The sequence below is a fragment of the Eurypyga helias genome, unplaced genomic scaffold (assembly GCF_000690775.1).
Source record: "Eurypyga helias isolate BGI_N326 unplaced genomic scaffold, ASM69077v1 scaffold5606, whole genome shotgun sequence".
NCBI classification, from domain to species: domain Eukaryota; kingdom Metazoa; phylum Chordata; class Aves; order Eurypygiformes; family Eurypygidae; genus Eurypyga; species Eurypyga helias.
This window is the reverse complement of record NW_010254586.1, coordinates 65,441-80,725: the sequence shown is the minus strand read 5'-3', so window position 1 is coordinate 80,725 and position 15,285 is coordinate 65,441. Positions and strand designations below refer to the sequence as shown.

At 37.9% G+C, this 15,285-nt stretch overlaps 1 protein-coding gene across 1 annotated transcript in view; it reads right to left on the bottom strand.

The window, feature by feature from the left end:
- Nucleotides 1–131: 131 nt before the first annotated feature.
- Nucleotides 132–15,285, bottom strand: part of CASK (calcium/calmodulin-dependent serine protein kinase (MAGUK family)) — a 79,259-nt gene continuing 64,105 nt past the window's right edge. The window contains exons 17-21 of the mRNA XM_010153039.1: nt 13,208–13,273; nt 13,036–13,116; nt 9,855–10,057; nt 7,616–7,699; nt 132–1,549 (exon numbers count right to left, since the gene is read on the bottom strand). Coding sequence (XP_010151341.1) covers nt 1,373–1,549; nt 7,616–7,699; nt 9,855–10,057; nt 13,036–13,116; nt 13,208–13,273 — 611 coding nt within the window. The 3' untranslated portion in view covers nt 132–1,372. The remainder of the gene's footprint in view (nt 1,550–7,615; nt 7,700–9,854; nt 10,058–13,035; nt 13,117–13,207; nt 13,274–15,285) is intronic.

The following is a 15,285-nucleotide window of genomic DNA, read 5'->3' as shown; positions in this document are numbered from 1 at the left end:
GAAAGAGTCCAGGCTGTGCCCCTACCAGGGCCTTCCCTTTACAGACTCTACGAAACCTTTTCTCATGGCAAGAATCACTGATTTGTTCTGGGAACTCCCTGCGATGAAATGAAGGACCCAAAAGCATTTAATTGTTGAACACATAAAAGGAAGTATATTTAAAATAAAAAAAATTGGTCAGACTGTAGAGTCAATTACCATTTTAAAAGGAATTTACAGGGCTGTTGCAGATGAGTCTTTTGGAATAGTCAGTTTATCGCAATGCCTAAACTGGTTTCTTCATTGCACAGTATTTTCTTTTAAAATGTGTGCATTTTTTAACAATTACATACATATTAAAAATCAGCATTTCTTTGCTTAAACTTAATTAAAACGTTAATACTCTCAGACAACACAGATCTGAAATGGTGAAACCAGTAATTGCCCCCTCCCACCTTACAACAAATTAAATTGAGACAAAATTACAAACACATTTCACTACATGATTATTATTAATAAAAATCAGTTTTGTGTTTCTTTTTCTTTTTTTTATAAAGTTGCCCAAAATGCAAGGGATGTGCATAGGTTTACAGCTTAGTCAGAATAATATTTTACTTTATTCCCTTGGGTACGTGTTCCCATGAACGGAATGTACTTTGCTGTAGATTACAGGTTTTTTCAACACAGATACACCAACGGCATGAACGCTTGCGACTGTCCACATGCATTAAGAGTCAAGACCCAATTTCAAATTTCTAAAAGTTTTACAGAGTTCTTCAAAGAGACAGTATCACATGATCTGGATGATACACAAAAGTACTTAAAAATACTATCCTAGGAAAAAAAAAAGGTGAAGAAAGGCCTTTAAAATTTATGAATTTTGTTTTGTAACCACTAGACTAATTATTTCAAATAAATAAAGGAAAGCAAAGTATTCCAATCCATAACATCAGACTCTAAAAAGAATGTAGTGTTCCACCCCCAAGTTAAGGTAACAGAATCATATTATTATTACTATTAAAATAGATTATAGAAAGCAGCATCTATTTTGTGCAGTTTTTAGGGGCCCTTGAAATAAAAAGCTATGATTTCAAAAAATATAACATTCCAAAGGACTGAATAATACATATATTTAAAGATACATTTTATTAAAGTTTTGGAGAAATGATTAAAAAAAAGGATACTGTCTCTTTAAATTAGCGTTTAATTTGTTCTTCCCCCTCCTCCTATCTATTTGGACATGACAATAATTATAAATTTAGGTCACACTACATCTAGGTAGTCTCTAGGGGCCAAGACCTGTTGACACGAGGTCAATAACGAAGAGGTTTTCCATGTATGAGGTGGTTCCCAGTAATGACAGATTTTGTTTTTCGATTCTCTCAAGACCGGTCTAGTAGACCCAGGAGACCGGGACCCACTGTGAGGCTGTACACACAAGCTCGATGGCTTCCTCCAGGTGCCTGATAGTTTCATCGATTTCGTTGTTGATAATTGTTAGGTCAAAATAGTGTGCATATGTTCTCTGTAAGATTTCAGACTCCTTCTGCAGGCGCTGAAGGGATTCGTCCTGTTCGGCGGTTAGAAAAGAAAATGGGAGAGACAGAAGTTGGACCTTTCGTGCTCTTCTACAGCAGCTTTCTAACTGTTGCTTACAGAGAAGGAAAGGGGCGAAAAAGCCTTAGGGAGGCCTGGGTGGTTTAGGTCCCCCACCTAAATCTATGGAAATGGCACCGTTTCTCCCTTGAAGCTGACATCCAAACGGCACCCGGTTATTGACATTATTTGAGACAAAACACAAGCCTACAATTAAAAGCAAGGCAGAGGATGGAAGCTTGGAATAGCAGCACAGACATGGAGCAAGGCAGACCATATATGAATTAAACATACACAAAGTGCACAAATATGAGCTACTGGGCCTATGTCCAGGTAAGAAACCACGAGAAACAGGAGAGGGTATATTGTCAGGTTATCAGCTCTTCCTGGTTTCAGTCATGATTTACTGTTCAACATCAGCCTTCTAGGCCTACTTCCTTTAATAACCATTTACTGATAAGGAAGTTCTCACTCCACATTACTCTCTGGTTCCTATTTTGGTGCACGCCAGCGACACCAGGCTGGTGCTCTCTGTGGCTTTGTGACAATGTCCTTGCGGGAAGAAATGCATCCTGCTTTGGGGGTGCATGGCCGGGCGCTGCGCAGCCAGCAACGCTATGGCGATGGGCTTTGCTGGCAAGGTCTGCCTTTCTGGGAGAGCGGGGCTGCAAAAGGCTTCTCTCTAGGGCTCTGCAGCAATTATAAGTTTGAATTCTCTCCCTGCAGATTCCCTTAGAAATGATAAAAAAATAAGCACTTGCTGCTTTCAGAAACCTTGAAGTAGCCACAGGAAATTAATCAAGTCCTTCCTGCCTCACAAGTTTGGGATGGATATGGGGCAAAATTAAATACTCTGCTGCGCTGTAGTTATCTATAGGGTCACCCTACTTGATGAGTCAACTGGGATACACTTTACTGTAAGAGTTTTAGGCTGCAGGAAGTACAGACACAGTGCCTACAGCTATTTTCACAAGAAATTATTCTGGGAACAGATTTTTATCTCCCTAAGAAGAGACCCTACTCTTTTTGCTCTTCAAACTTCCAAGTATTTGTAATTACGGTGAGAAGTAGCTGTGGATCAGTGGCTTTCAGGTCCTCAACCTGCGCTGAGACAGTTCTCCTTCCCTGTAGCTACGAAACCAGCCGCTTCTGGAGGAGAAGTTCTCTACCAAAGTTACAGTTCTGCTTCTCTCCTGAAGCTGCAGCCCCAGACGAGGGGGAATGCCACCTTCCCTTGATAACAAATACAGATTTCGTTCAAACAGAGTCAGACAAATACTTCTCACATGTACTTCTGTACAGGGGATGCTTCTTGTACGGACCATTATGCAGCATCAGTGACACCTGGAACTTCCACAGAGGATACCAGTGCATGCAGATTTAATTTATACTATTATTCAATTGAACAATATGGATCAATACTAATATTAAATATGTTTGTGGAACATTTCATATGGCCCAGTGTCTTTAAGCCAAAAACCTAGCTGGAATCTATGAAAAGTTGGCAGTTTACCCAAGAGAGACATCAATTTATACCACCTAAGGATCTAAACTTTTCTGTTTAAATTAACCTACAAAGGATAGAAAAAAAATCATACTCATCAAGCAGAACATTTTCAGTGCTTTAAACATACCTAGCTAAGATTAATTTTATATTGAAAGCCATACTTAACAAAATTGTATTGCACCTTTAACAGAGTTTTAATCTCATGGCACAAGGCCAACACTACCTGAAAAAAACCTCATGTAGCCTTAAAATGCTAAGATATGTTGCTTTTAAACTGCTATTCAGATATTTCATCAGTGTCATCTTACTACAAGTATGAGAATGAACTCTTCTCACTAAGGCATCTATCTTACTGTGACTGACCAAACAAAAATCTGAGAGACTTACAGCTATCTCACCTTAAAAAAACCAGCTGGTAGGTAAAGAGGAATGAATACTAATATTTACCTTGCAGACAAAGATGTCACAAAACCAAGAGTTTCAAGAACTAATTTAATTTTTGTTTATTTTTTTGATTTAGCTGCTCCTAGATCCAATTATATAGGGATTGAAGTGGGTTGTATTATGGAATATCTAAATTTCCTAACATGTTGAGAATGTAAAACATTATTTCTTTCATATACTTTTAGAAGCAGCAATAAGTTTGGGATAGGCCATTGCAGCAATTTTCAAATAGGTTCAAACTTTCTCAAATTCTGCAGAAAGAAGAGATTATGGATTCTGGGGCCAAATTTCACCTGTGTTTGTGACAGAGTATCTATTTGTACATTCAAAACTTTGTTGGACTTGGCTCTGTGTCTGCAAGTCTTAAATGCAAAGATTAATCATTGAAGCTGAGACTTCCTCAAAATTTTTACTATACCAAGTTCCTCTCATTTTCTCTAAAGTTTCTTCATTAAATCTTGAATAGTGAACATCCCAGATTATTCTCCAAGAATAATATTCTTCTGCAGCGGTGCTCTCAACAGCACCAAGAAAGAAGATCCTTATCAAAATATTCAGATAGCTGCAGACAGACAAATGAATGGCCACAACTTCAATAATTTCACATTTGGGAGCAGAACATCTGCCTTGTCGTCTTCTTCCCTCAGTTCTCATGTAATAGGCTTCTCATGTGGGTCTAGTCGCAGTGTCTCCATTATTATATAGGAACAGACTTTTCCTTCCTATCACTAGAATGGTTCACTTTCCTAGTCTTCTCTCCTCCACCATAGCTGGGACAGAAAGGAGTGAAACATGGCTTTTATCCATGAAATCTCTCTCATGCGCACAGTGGCCACCAGCAATATCTTCAGTTTGTAAGGGCGGGGATTTTTTTCGCCTTAAACTACATAGGACAATAGCTGCCTCCGGTGACAGTCAAAGCACAGCCCAACAAGTTACTAATATGCCCTTCTAAGGCTGTGGACAACGCATAAACACACTGCCAAGCATTTGCCAATTTTGCTCCAACAGAAATTCTCCTCAATTCAAACAGCTGGTGGACTGCAAACTTCTTAAGAAAACTTCCTTTTATTCTTTGGCTGTAGGAAGGGAGGAAGCATAGCTGAAATTCAGAAGAATTTGGCTCAATAAAGATTTACACATGGCTCAATAAAGATTTAGATCAAAAAAGCAGAGCCTCTCCACTCCGCTGCGGTTTGGGCAATGGGAGGTAGAAAACAGCTGGAGGAAGTAGGAACTATTCCTAAGTTTCCTGGTATGCTCTCTCCTCTCCGTGTTTCAGCACAGTAAAAACCTGATTTACGTTTCCCTTGTGATTAAGCAGGTGGCTAAACTGAGATACTTCACATATGATTTAAATCGGTTTGTGCTTTGCAAAACTGCTCACAGTGCACTGCTATATTCAGCTGGAAAGCATAATATTTCGTTTTCTAACTCTTGCTGTGTGGTCCTCATTGATTAATGAGGTATTTTGTGTTCTGCGATAGGCTAAAGTGTCTCAAGACAGATACTTTTAAGATCAGACATCTGCAGATTTTACCACAGTGTTCAGATACATAGCTGTAAGAGTAGAAATTTTAGTGTCTAGTTTCTTTTTACTAGCAGATAATTTTAGCACAGATATCTGAAATCATTATTACATTAAATTTTTATTCCAATGGTGAAAGTAATGTTGAATGGGAACAGCATATCTACGTTCTAAAACTACTGAGGTAGTACCTTGTCAGCCCCTAGCTGGTACTTACAGGCAATTTTCTGCACCACTTTGGCAGCTATGTACAATTATTACGAGTGCAGGAAAATGAAAAGAAAAGCAAAGATGAAATATAAGAAAACATAAGAGGGTAAAAAGGACAGTCATTTACAGAAGTGTTCTCAAAAAACTTAAGTAAAATAAACAAAGCAGGGTAAGAGGATAAACAGAAAGGGATACTCATCATGCAAATGAACCTTTCAAAAAGGAAGCATGAATGGAACACATGAAACACACACTCTCCACCCTTGTTTGCTGCCTTGCAGGCTGCTAACACACAAACACAGTTTGCATATCTCCCTTCATGCAGCCTGGTAAACCCTGGAATATAGGATCCTGTATTCGATAAAGTCTATTGCTGTAACCGTTTCCTGTCCCTCCCTTTCCTTAAGTTTAATTGATTCATAAATTAGCATGCTTTATACATGGGCCTCACTTCAGCAATTCATGTCCCTGAGTGAATCCTTGCGTGCACAGAGACTTTAGTCACAAGAGCTTAAAATGAAAACACACTCTTACAGCACAAATGCAAATATTTAGAATATAACACTTTGCTTCTACTAATATTTCTCTGGCATGAACAAGTATTTCCCCACCACTACTATACACTTTCGTCCTCTTCCCAGGGTACCACAGAAAATATTTCTTCCCTCATACGAACTGTCCCAAATGCATCTGTTTTATATCCTACAGCTGCAAGATCAAAAGTTAAGTATCACTGGCAGATGAGTGAGGCCAAGGAAGATTATTTGGGAGCTGAGACACAGGTACGGAGGCAACAAACCCAGGCAATTACACAATTCCGCACTGTACCTGGCTGCCTGAGCACTGCTGTAAGCACAATGCTCTCCTGACACATCCTAAGAACGATTCGATTTTCTAAGTGATGCCATGCCATTTGCATGCACAAAGGCAAATTCAGTGAGGAATATAAAATTTTAGTGTTTTCTCAAGATTGTACTGATTTACAGCATGTTCCAATACCAGCAGTTAGACAAACTGTCACTTCACCAACATTGCAAATTGTGATGTTCTGAGAGATCTTTGTACACAAGTGACATTTACCAGTTGTGGTATGAGTCCATAGGGCACAGTGAAATGACATCACTTACTGCTGTGAAAGTTAAAAGATCCTTCTCCCTCCCATCTCTCTTCCTATGTGCTTTTAGTGCTTGTTCTGGCACTGGTACTTCTCAGAGCCCTTGTGAGATGCTTGAAAATGGACAAAAGTCCAATTTAGAGCTAAAGTAGCTCACAAAAGGGTCTGGTAAGTGACATGGCCAGTGCAGAGCTGTAGTGATGCCCCAGAAGCAAGTCAGAGAGAATCGCTCCCTTCAGTAACAGAAGGCTAGTAGAATGCCTCCACTGCCTGTAAAATTCCACCTTGAGGCCAGTATTTTTCACTCTCCACTTACTTTTAAAATAATAATGCAGGGTATTTGCATTTAAGTATGTTAGTCTTCTTCCTTATTTTCCTCCAAGCCTCTGCAGTGCTGTCATAGTTTCATACTTATGATATTGTAATTACATTTCTATAGAAACAGGCTCTAGAGACAGGGCTTCTGACTTTATTTCTGCATGATTAAGGAGACATCTAGGAGATTTGGAACAGATTCATGGTCAAATCAAATTGATTAAATACCTTAATATCATGGTTTAAAAAGGGTGGGGCAGATAAAGAGTTTGCCCTGTTGTGAGCAACATCCATTGCTTGGTGTCATCTCTGAGATCAGTAGCAATCTGCAGAGCAGATACTCTATAAAAACTAAACAGGAAATTCAGGATGTGGACCTCCATGAATACTTAACGCTATTCCACAAGCAATTACCCCTATGGTCAAAGCTTCCAATTCTAGAGAACAGTCTCCAGAATTAATAAGCCTATTAATAATATAAGCCTACATGTATTTGCTGTATAGAAGAAATACTACAAGAGAGAGGTGTGGTGACAGGACAGTCACGCACATGCGTTTCTTCAGTTCAGGGCAGCTGTAATCTAGTGTGAGCATTGCAACTCAGAATTGAGTAATTTGTGCTAATGCTTTGTCAAGGATTGGGAAATGGACAATGTCCGCTGAGCTCGGGTGGGGAATGAAATAAAAGAATATGTATTTTTAGAATACATCATGTGGATCCTTCACCTTGAAGTGCGTCTTTTGAATTAGAAAAATCAGTTAATAAACAATAAACACATCTCAATAAACCTAATAATGCAGCCATGCAACTGTCTTTCTGCCTCTCCATTTACAGATAGGGAAACAGAGAGTCTTATCTGCATATTTGAATCTCACCCTTAATTCTGTCTCTGAAAGGACATTAGATTGCAACATGCCATACCTCGTTAATGCCTGGGGTAATTGTAGGTGCAGCAATAAAAACAACAAAAGGAGCAAACTCTGCAGTTCTCAGGACCTTCAATGCCTAAGTGGAAAAAAAATAATCAGATACTTTAGGAGAATTCCCCAACAATGGGGAGTAAGTTCAGTCACACAAGCAAAAGATGCAAAATCATGATTTACCAGTGCTGGTATTTGTTTTAAACTGATCTGGAGTCAAGACATTTGTAATACAGATACATAATTTTTTGCATTACTTTACATTTTTGGAGATCAAACTGTATACTTATCCTTAATTAAAGTGAGTGTTCAAAACAATGAAAGATTTAGGGTGCTCTTCCCATACACTTTCAAAGGGTGCAGAATTCTGTTTTCACTTAAACTGAACGACTAATGACAGATAAAAAAAATCAGTCATGTCACAAATAGGGGGGAGAGAGAGCTATTTTAGAATAAATATTAATTAGAATATCTTTTTCCTGTCTGACTTTTTCTACCTACCAACACTTTACTATTATTTTCTGAAACAACGAAAATGTGACGTGAGAGGTTATGGTAACCACAGCGAAGTTTTTAAAAAGTGAGCACAGCACTAATGCAGTAAACGCAGCATCAATCTCCTGAACCAAATCCATGCATAAGAAAAGAGTTCTCATTAAAAAGTTGACTTAGTCATGATGTGACGCACAGAGCTGCCATAAGTGAAACTTTGGTAGAGATCCAAGCTAGACTGAAGTGCAGGACAGCAAGTAAACATACCTCAGCTGAACTCAAATGGATGAACAAGATAAAATAAGGCTACTCAAGGTCAGTCTTTTTTGGCTCCTTGCACTTCCTGTCCTATACAAAGCCAATTCATCCTTTTCCCAAGCTAAAGTGGTTTTCATTTCTACTGCTTGAAACCCACCTACATGCATCATCGATGCCAACCTCCTCTAAACAAGAGATAAACCCTGAATGTGAAAGTCAAGAAAACTCACATAACTCAGAGTATCCAAGGGAAAACAGGCAAGCAGTGTAAGATAACTAGAAGTATGTCCACCAACAGGCTGGCCTTAATGAGCTGAGGTGGATGCATGAGGAAGCTGGTTAAGAAAGAGACTTGCTAGACACATGCTGGAGGAAGTGTAGCAAAGGCGGCTGTTACCGAATGTAAATATATTTTAATCAAGATTAAAACGGCTTCTGAGAATTCTAATGCTTCTGAATAATGCAAATTGAAAGGGTTTATCAAGAGTTTGCTTTTAACAGCTGCTCCATTTGAACCAACAATAAATGCTGCTCTCCCTGAAAATTGTTCAATGAGGGATTTTATTTTTCAGAACAGCACCACACCAGCATACTATGTGAACTGTCCTAAATAATCTAGTCAGGTCTCTTATTTCTGTTATGAAATTCTTAAAGAATTTGAAATTCTTGAATCCTTCACAAAGAAGAAAGAAGGCAGCAAGTTTAAACAGGTAACACGAGCCACAATTTAACTGTTTTTCCTCCCATTCCTTCAACCTGCTAATAGAATAACATAAACATCATGTTCATCCTTATTCACGTTGTCGCAGTTAATAAAACACAAAAACACATCCCTGTGAATTGAAAGTCATGACTACATGGACGTTTCAAAGGAAACATACCAGAATTTTTCACTTAATGTTTTATATAATAAACAAACAAATTGTTAGTGTCTCTTGAGAGCCTGATTTTCCTTCCTGCCCTCTTCTGAAAAGTATAATACTGCAACACAGAAAGGAGTTTATAAGGTAACAACACTGATCTGGTCATTGTGCAAACAGGATCAAAATCAGTGATTGACCATAAATGTTTCTGAACATGCTCAATAGTGATATGGAGCCAAGAGTCAGTTAGGAACAAGATTACTCTCTAATACAGCATCAAAGAGAAATTTCTGAAAATAGTGAAACATTACTCCTGGCAGGCAATGCCAGTCCCTTGTTTTGATACATTTCACTGGACATGAGATTAAAGTTATGTGAGGAGGATTTTCAAGCTGTAGTGGTTGCATACCAAGCTGAACTATGAATTTGTTTCTGCTGTATGTTGTGCTAACCAGATGATTACCAGAATTCACAGATTGATGCCTTGGTGTTCCAGAGACTTCTGTTCTACATTACTGTATGCATTACTTATCTAGTGTGCAATCAATAAAAACAAATATATCTCAATAAAGTAAAAGTTGAAGGACTTGTGCTGAGTCCCATTTTCATATACTTCTGATTAGTTACCTGAGGTTCTACATCAAGTATTGCAATTAGTCCCTGCTCATGGATCTTTCGTATTGTTTCCAGTTTTGTCCCATACATTGCATCCTCATGGCTGCCATATTCCAAATATTCATTGTTTGATATATCCTGCATCATTTGGTCATGTGATACAAAGTAGTAATTTTTCCCATTTTCTTCATCTTTCTTTGGAGGTCGGGTTGTGTCTGAAAATACAAAATGTTTTTAGTGCGAAAGCAATATTAAGCTTATATATGGCTTTTTGTTTAATTTATCTATACTCGTTCACTTAATGATGACCTGTCAAATCGCATATAGAACCATGAAGCATGAGCTTGGGGTAACAGAATGACAGAGGCTGGGAAAAGCAGGAGTCTGGGGGATGTGTGTTGGGAAAAGCAGGATATGAAGGGATGTGGAAAAGGTAAAAATCAAAAGTAACAGAGGAAAAACAGAGGGTTATAAATACCCTTTACCTGGTCAAGACTATAAGACTCTATCAGCTGCTTTCAACAGCAAAGGCCAGGTCTCACAGTTTTTAGAGTTTCTAAACAATTCAATTAACATTCCCATTTTACCCTGGAGCCAGTACTGGGCCCAATCCCGGTCAACACCTTCATTAATGATCTGGATGATGGGGCAGAGTGTGCTGTCAGCAAGGATGCCAACAATACCAAACTGGGAAGAGTGGCTAATATGCCAGAAGTTTGTGCTGCCAAGAGGCTATCAGCACACATGGACATACAGGAGCTTCTGTCTGAATGTAAGGAAACATTTTTTCACTGCGAGGATGACCGAGCCCTGGCACAGGTTGTCCAGAGGAGTGGTGGAGTCTCCATCCTTGGAGATATTCAAGAGCCACAATGGCTTTAGGTGGCCCTGCTTGAGTAGCGGGGTTGGACCAGATGACATCCAGAGGTAGGGATCTCAACCATTCTGTGATTCTGCTCTTCTTTTCCCCACAGGCATGCTGATATCCACTTGATTCTCTTTCTTCTAACATGCCCTCACAAACTGATTCACTCACATATTTTTCTACCATCACATTTATGTTGGTAACATACTTGAAACACTAAATTTCTTCCCAATTGAATCCCATATCTTCCAACAACCCTATCATAATTTCAAACAAGGAATCCAAAATGGAACTCATATTCTATTTTTAATTATACCTATTACTTTTCTGAGGATTAATTAGCAATGTTCTGCAGATTAATTAGCATATTTCAAAGATGAAAAGTTCTACAAAAACATTATAGATCAGTGGTTATTTTTAGGAATTCAAGAACAATGGATTATATAAACTGTATAATATCACTATATTACTCACAGCTGCCCTAGGTCTACTGAACTTACATACTCCCATATTTTCCTCAAATTCTCTTCTTTTGTAAAAGCATTTCTGTATTTTCTTTTTTTTTTTTTAACTTAAATTCTTATGAGGCTTTCTTTTCCTCAGTGCAAAAGTGTAGGTCTGAAAAATGGGTGACAGGCTGATTATTTGTGGTCAAGAAAGATGAAAACTACTTAGCAATAACATGTTTGAAAGATATTGATTCTGCAGACTTATCTGTTAAGAGATGTAGGGCCTATGAATACTTTTAGTTACCTACCACTGCGCATGACATGACCTTTACAATCAGGTTTTCAGTAGGTAGATAATTTCTTCATAAAGCATTCCCCAAAACTTCACACACAACTTAAGGCCTATCTCAAAAGCTACCTACTCCTACCACAGCTCTGTAAAAGAATGCAGAAAATGCAGTAAAATCCATCCCTAAGAGTTGGAGAGAATACATGCATTTACCTAGAGTTCTCATAAGGTTCTGCTTATGAGGTTCTCATAATATAGAATATATCACATACACTTTAAATAAGATCTGTCTTGTATCACTAACAAAAGGAAGCAATTTGGCTCTCTGAACACCAGCTTAAAGTGCCATTTTAAATTTCCTAAATGCCTTAAATCCCAAACATCCACAGAGGACTATCAGATGTAACACAGGAGTTAGAGGAGAGTATTGCTCTTGTGGAGGGGGGCTGGAGATCAGGTGATGTCTAAACCAGGCATCTAAACATGACACCGATGCTTAAGCACCTGAATTTCATCCTGATTTGCAGACTATATACTTTTTAGTCTTCTTATGCAAATCAGTGAAGTAATTGCAGTGCTTGCACAGTGCAGGAACCTCATGCAGGCCATCTAAGGGCACGGTTGTCACGGTACAGGTGAGTCCATTTAGTAGGTATTTGAAGATAAAATAACTCAGCCTCTAACTCCCCACAGCCATACAGTTAGTACTTGAGAGAGACTGGGTGAAAAGCTTACTGTGAAACATTTCTAACTCTACTTCACTTCTCTGTAATGGAGAACAGATTTGCTGGGTTGCTACTCCCTTACCTCCACATAATCTTGTCCGTATCGAGTGATATAGGTACAATGTACATCACATACTCCTGGCACCACACTCCTGAAGTGTCTAATCTAGGATTTTAGTGTCTTAGATATAAACAATGGTGTGACAAACTGCAGTTTCACATTGCTGCTGGGGTGATCCAAGACATCATGTATAAGGATATGCAATTCCTGCCATGGTATTGATAGAGATTGTCATGAAGGGAAAACACCACTGTGCTCTTTGTAACAACCCACTTGTAAGCAGTAAAGTTAATTGAGTTTTCTTTTTCTTATCTCTGGAAATTTGAAGTTATTTTAGTACAATACCAGTCCTCAAGGCTAGGTTGTGAAAAGTAATTTAAAACATTTAGATAAGGTACACATTAAAGGTTTCCTCTAAATCCAGTTAACATTTCTTCTCATAGGAATTATACAGTTCTAAACGTCAAAGCTGTTCCAGTCCCACTTGAACTGTAAATGTAAAATTGGCACAGAAAAATGAAAAATGTTTTCGCCTTCATTCTAAATTAACAAACATTTGGAGCAGACAGAAGTATGCTTAACAAGAAGTTTTGTGAATTCTAAGGCGCATTCAATGTAAAAGTGGTGCTACTTAACTATCCCGCCCTCTGAAAAAAACCAAAAGAAATGTACCCAGTCCTATCACAGTTCCCATGATTAAGATAGGATCTGACTCAGCAGAACCGGACACATGCAGCAGTACATCGGGTGTGTTGTCAAGGAGGATACGAACAATTCCGCAGAACATCGAACTTTGCTACTTACGAGGAATGGGGTAAGCAAATCTGTCCGGGTGTTTTGTGATGAGTGTGTTTTTTATGTGTCTTCTTCCAACACCGTGTGCACCTAATTCACAACACAAAAAGGAATGATATATTTTCCACCAGAAAGGGTTCAAAACTATGCTGTTATCTCCAGAATAATAACTCATAATTACCTAGTAAGACTAGTGTTTTCCTTTTGAATGCTGGCAGTTTTACTACTTCTTCATATGTGACGAGATCTAATTGATCAAACACTAAAACACAAAAGAGAACCCCACAGGAAGAAGAAGAAAAAAAGGCATATTAAGGGTGATAATTAATTGTGTCACAAATTATAATTTTAGCAAGTTTTAGATTTACAATACAAAGTACTATGTTACCGAAAATCAAAGCATTTCATTATGCAGTTTTAACAAAATTGTTCATTTACAAAACTGTTAAAAAGCAATAACAAAGCTACGGAAATGCTCAGGAAAGTTTGCATGTCCTTTCATGCAGTTTTCAGCAAACCACAAAAATCAGCTAAAATGGCATGCCATTCACATTTGCATTCCTAAGAAATAGCAATACTAAAGAAAAATCTGTAGACAGACCCACATGAATACAATATGAGAACATCTATTTACACTAAAGATACTTTCATAATCATGTTTTAACAAGATCTATGAGAAATGTACAGAGTGGTATTTATTCTTCAAAATGACCACCATATTAATTGTAATGAGAGTTCTCTTTAAACACACGTGCTAGTTCAATCGACATGCTTTTAAAACTTGTGACAGAATGAAGAATTTAATGAAAAGTGATGGCATTACATAAAAAAACCCTCCACCATATTTAGGGAAAAATTGTAAAAGTACTATTTCAGAAATAATTTCAAGTGCAGTTGGAATTGGATGGATTCCATCATGCCTATCATTCTACTGTCAATTGCCAAGGTACGTAATGATTGACAGATCAGGTTTTGTTCATTAAAAACAGCTTACTCCTCCTGTGCCCAATAACACATCTCTGGTAATTCTTGCAGAACTCTAATGAAAAAGGAGGCCAGGAGGCAGTTTCTAAAAGATGACCGCAATTGGCAACTGTGAGTAGACAAGAGTTTCCAGGCCTGTATTTATGCATTCAGGTCTCTATTATGCATAAAAAAAAAAGGGAGAGGAGACTGCATCTAAAGTATGGCATCTTTGTTTCTGAGTCCTATGCTGGTATATTCACCTCAACTATATCTCATCCATCTTTTAGGATGAGTCCAGACATATCCCTCTCCCTGTCTGAAACTCCTTAGGAAATTAGGCAGTGGTGGGAGCTTTAGTTTGCTTGCTCCAGAAGTCCCCAGCCACCAAGATCAGCAGTAAGACTGTGGAGCCTACCAGAAAGCACATGCTCTTTGCACTAAAGTCCCAGTTAAATCAGCAAAGGATTTAACAATATATTTCTTTTTATAAGGCAGATTTTTCAATCCAGCAGCAGTCTTTTTACCCTAGAGGACAAGGTACAACTACTTCAATTCAGTCAAACTACAAATCAGTCAATTGACACGCTTTAAGACCCTGAAAAGATACAGATATGAAAACTTACTAGATCATTTGAAGCATTTCTAATTTCATCCTAAAGAAGAATCTCTTTCAACCTTTCCCCAAATATTAAAAGTAAGAATTTAATAATTTTTTTCTTCCATTCCACAAACACAAAATTCTTACTACTGTCCTTTTTGTAACTTCACACTGTTTAAATTAATATTCATTTCTTATTATAAAGGGGGTTAAAGTCCTACAGCAGTTTCACCAGCCTAACCATCTGGGCCTACAAGTATCTTTTCACATTTAAAAACAGTAAGAAAAATAAAAATAAAAGATAAATACTTTATTTTTTTCTTGAACAAAACCACATCATGTTAGATACAATCAACAGGAACAAACAACAGAAATGATACACATTAATGCCTTCATCACAAACTAGCAGGATGGAGAAAATGCATCTCAATCTACATGGAGTTAACTAATGACAGTAGGGTTTTCAAATGCAAAGGAAAAATGATTAATTTTTTCATATACACAAGATATGAGGAATACGGGGCACACTTAAAGACTGAACTTTAATGCTTCTGTGTTACTAGCTAATAAAGAAAAGGAGTTTGTGAAAGGAAACAGTAAGAAGCAAATAAAGAGGCATTGTCACTTGACAGGTTACTTACATGCACAGAGGCCATTGGGAGTAAGACAGCATGAAAAATGTACAGGGGTCATTG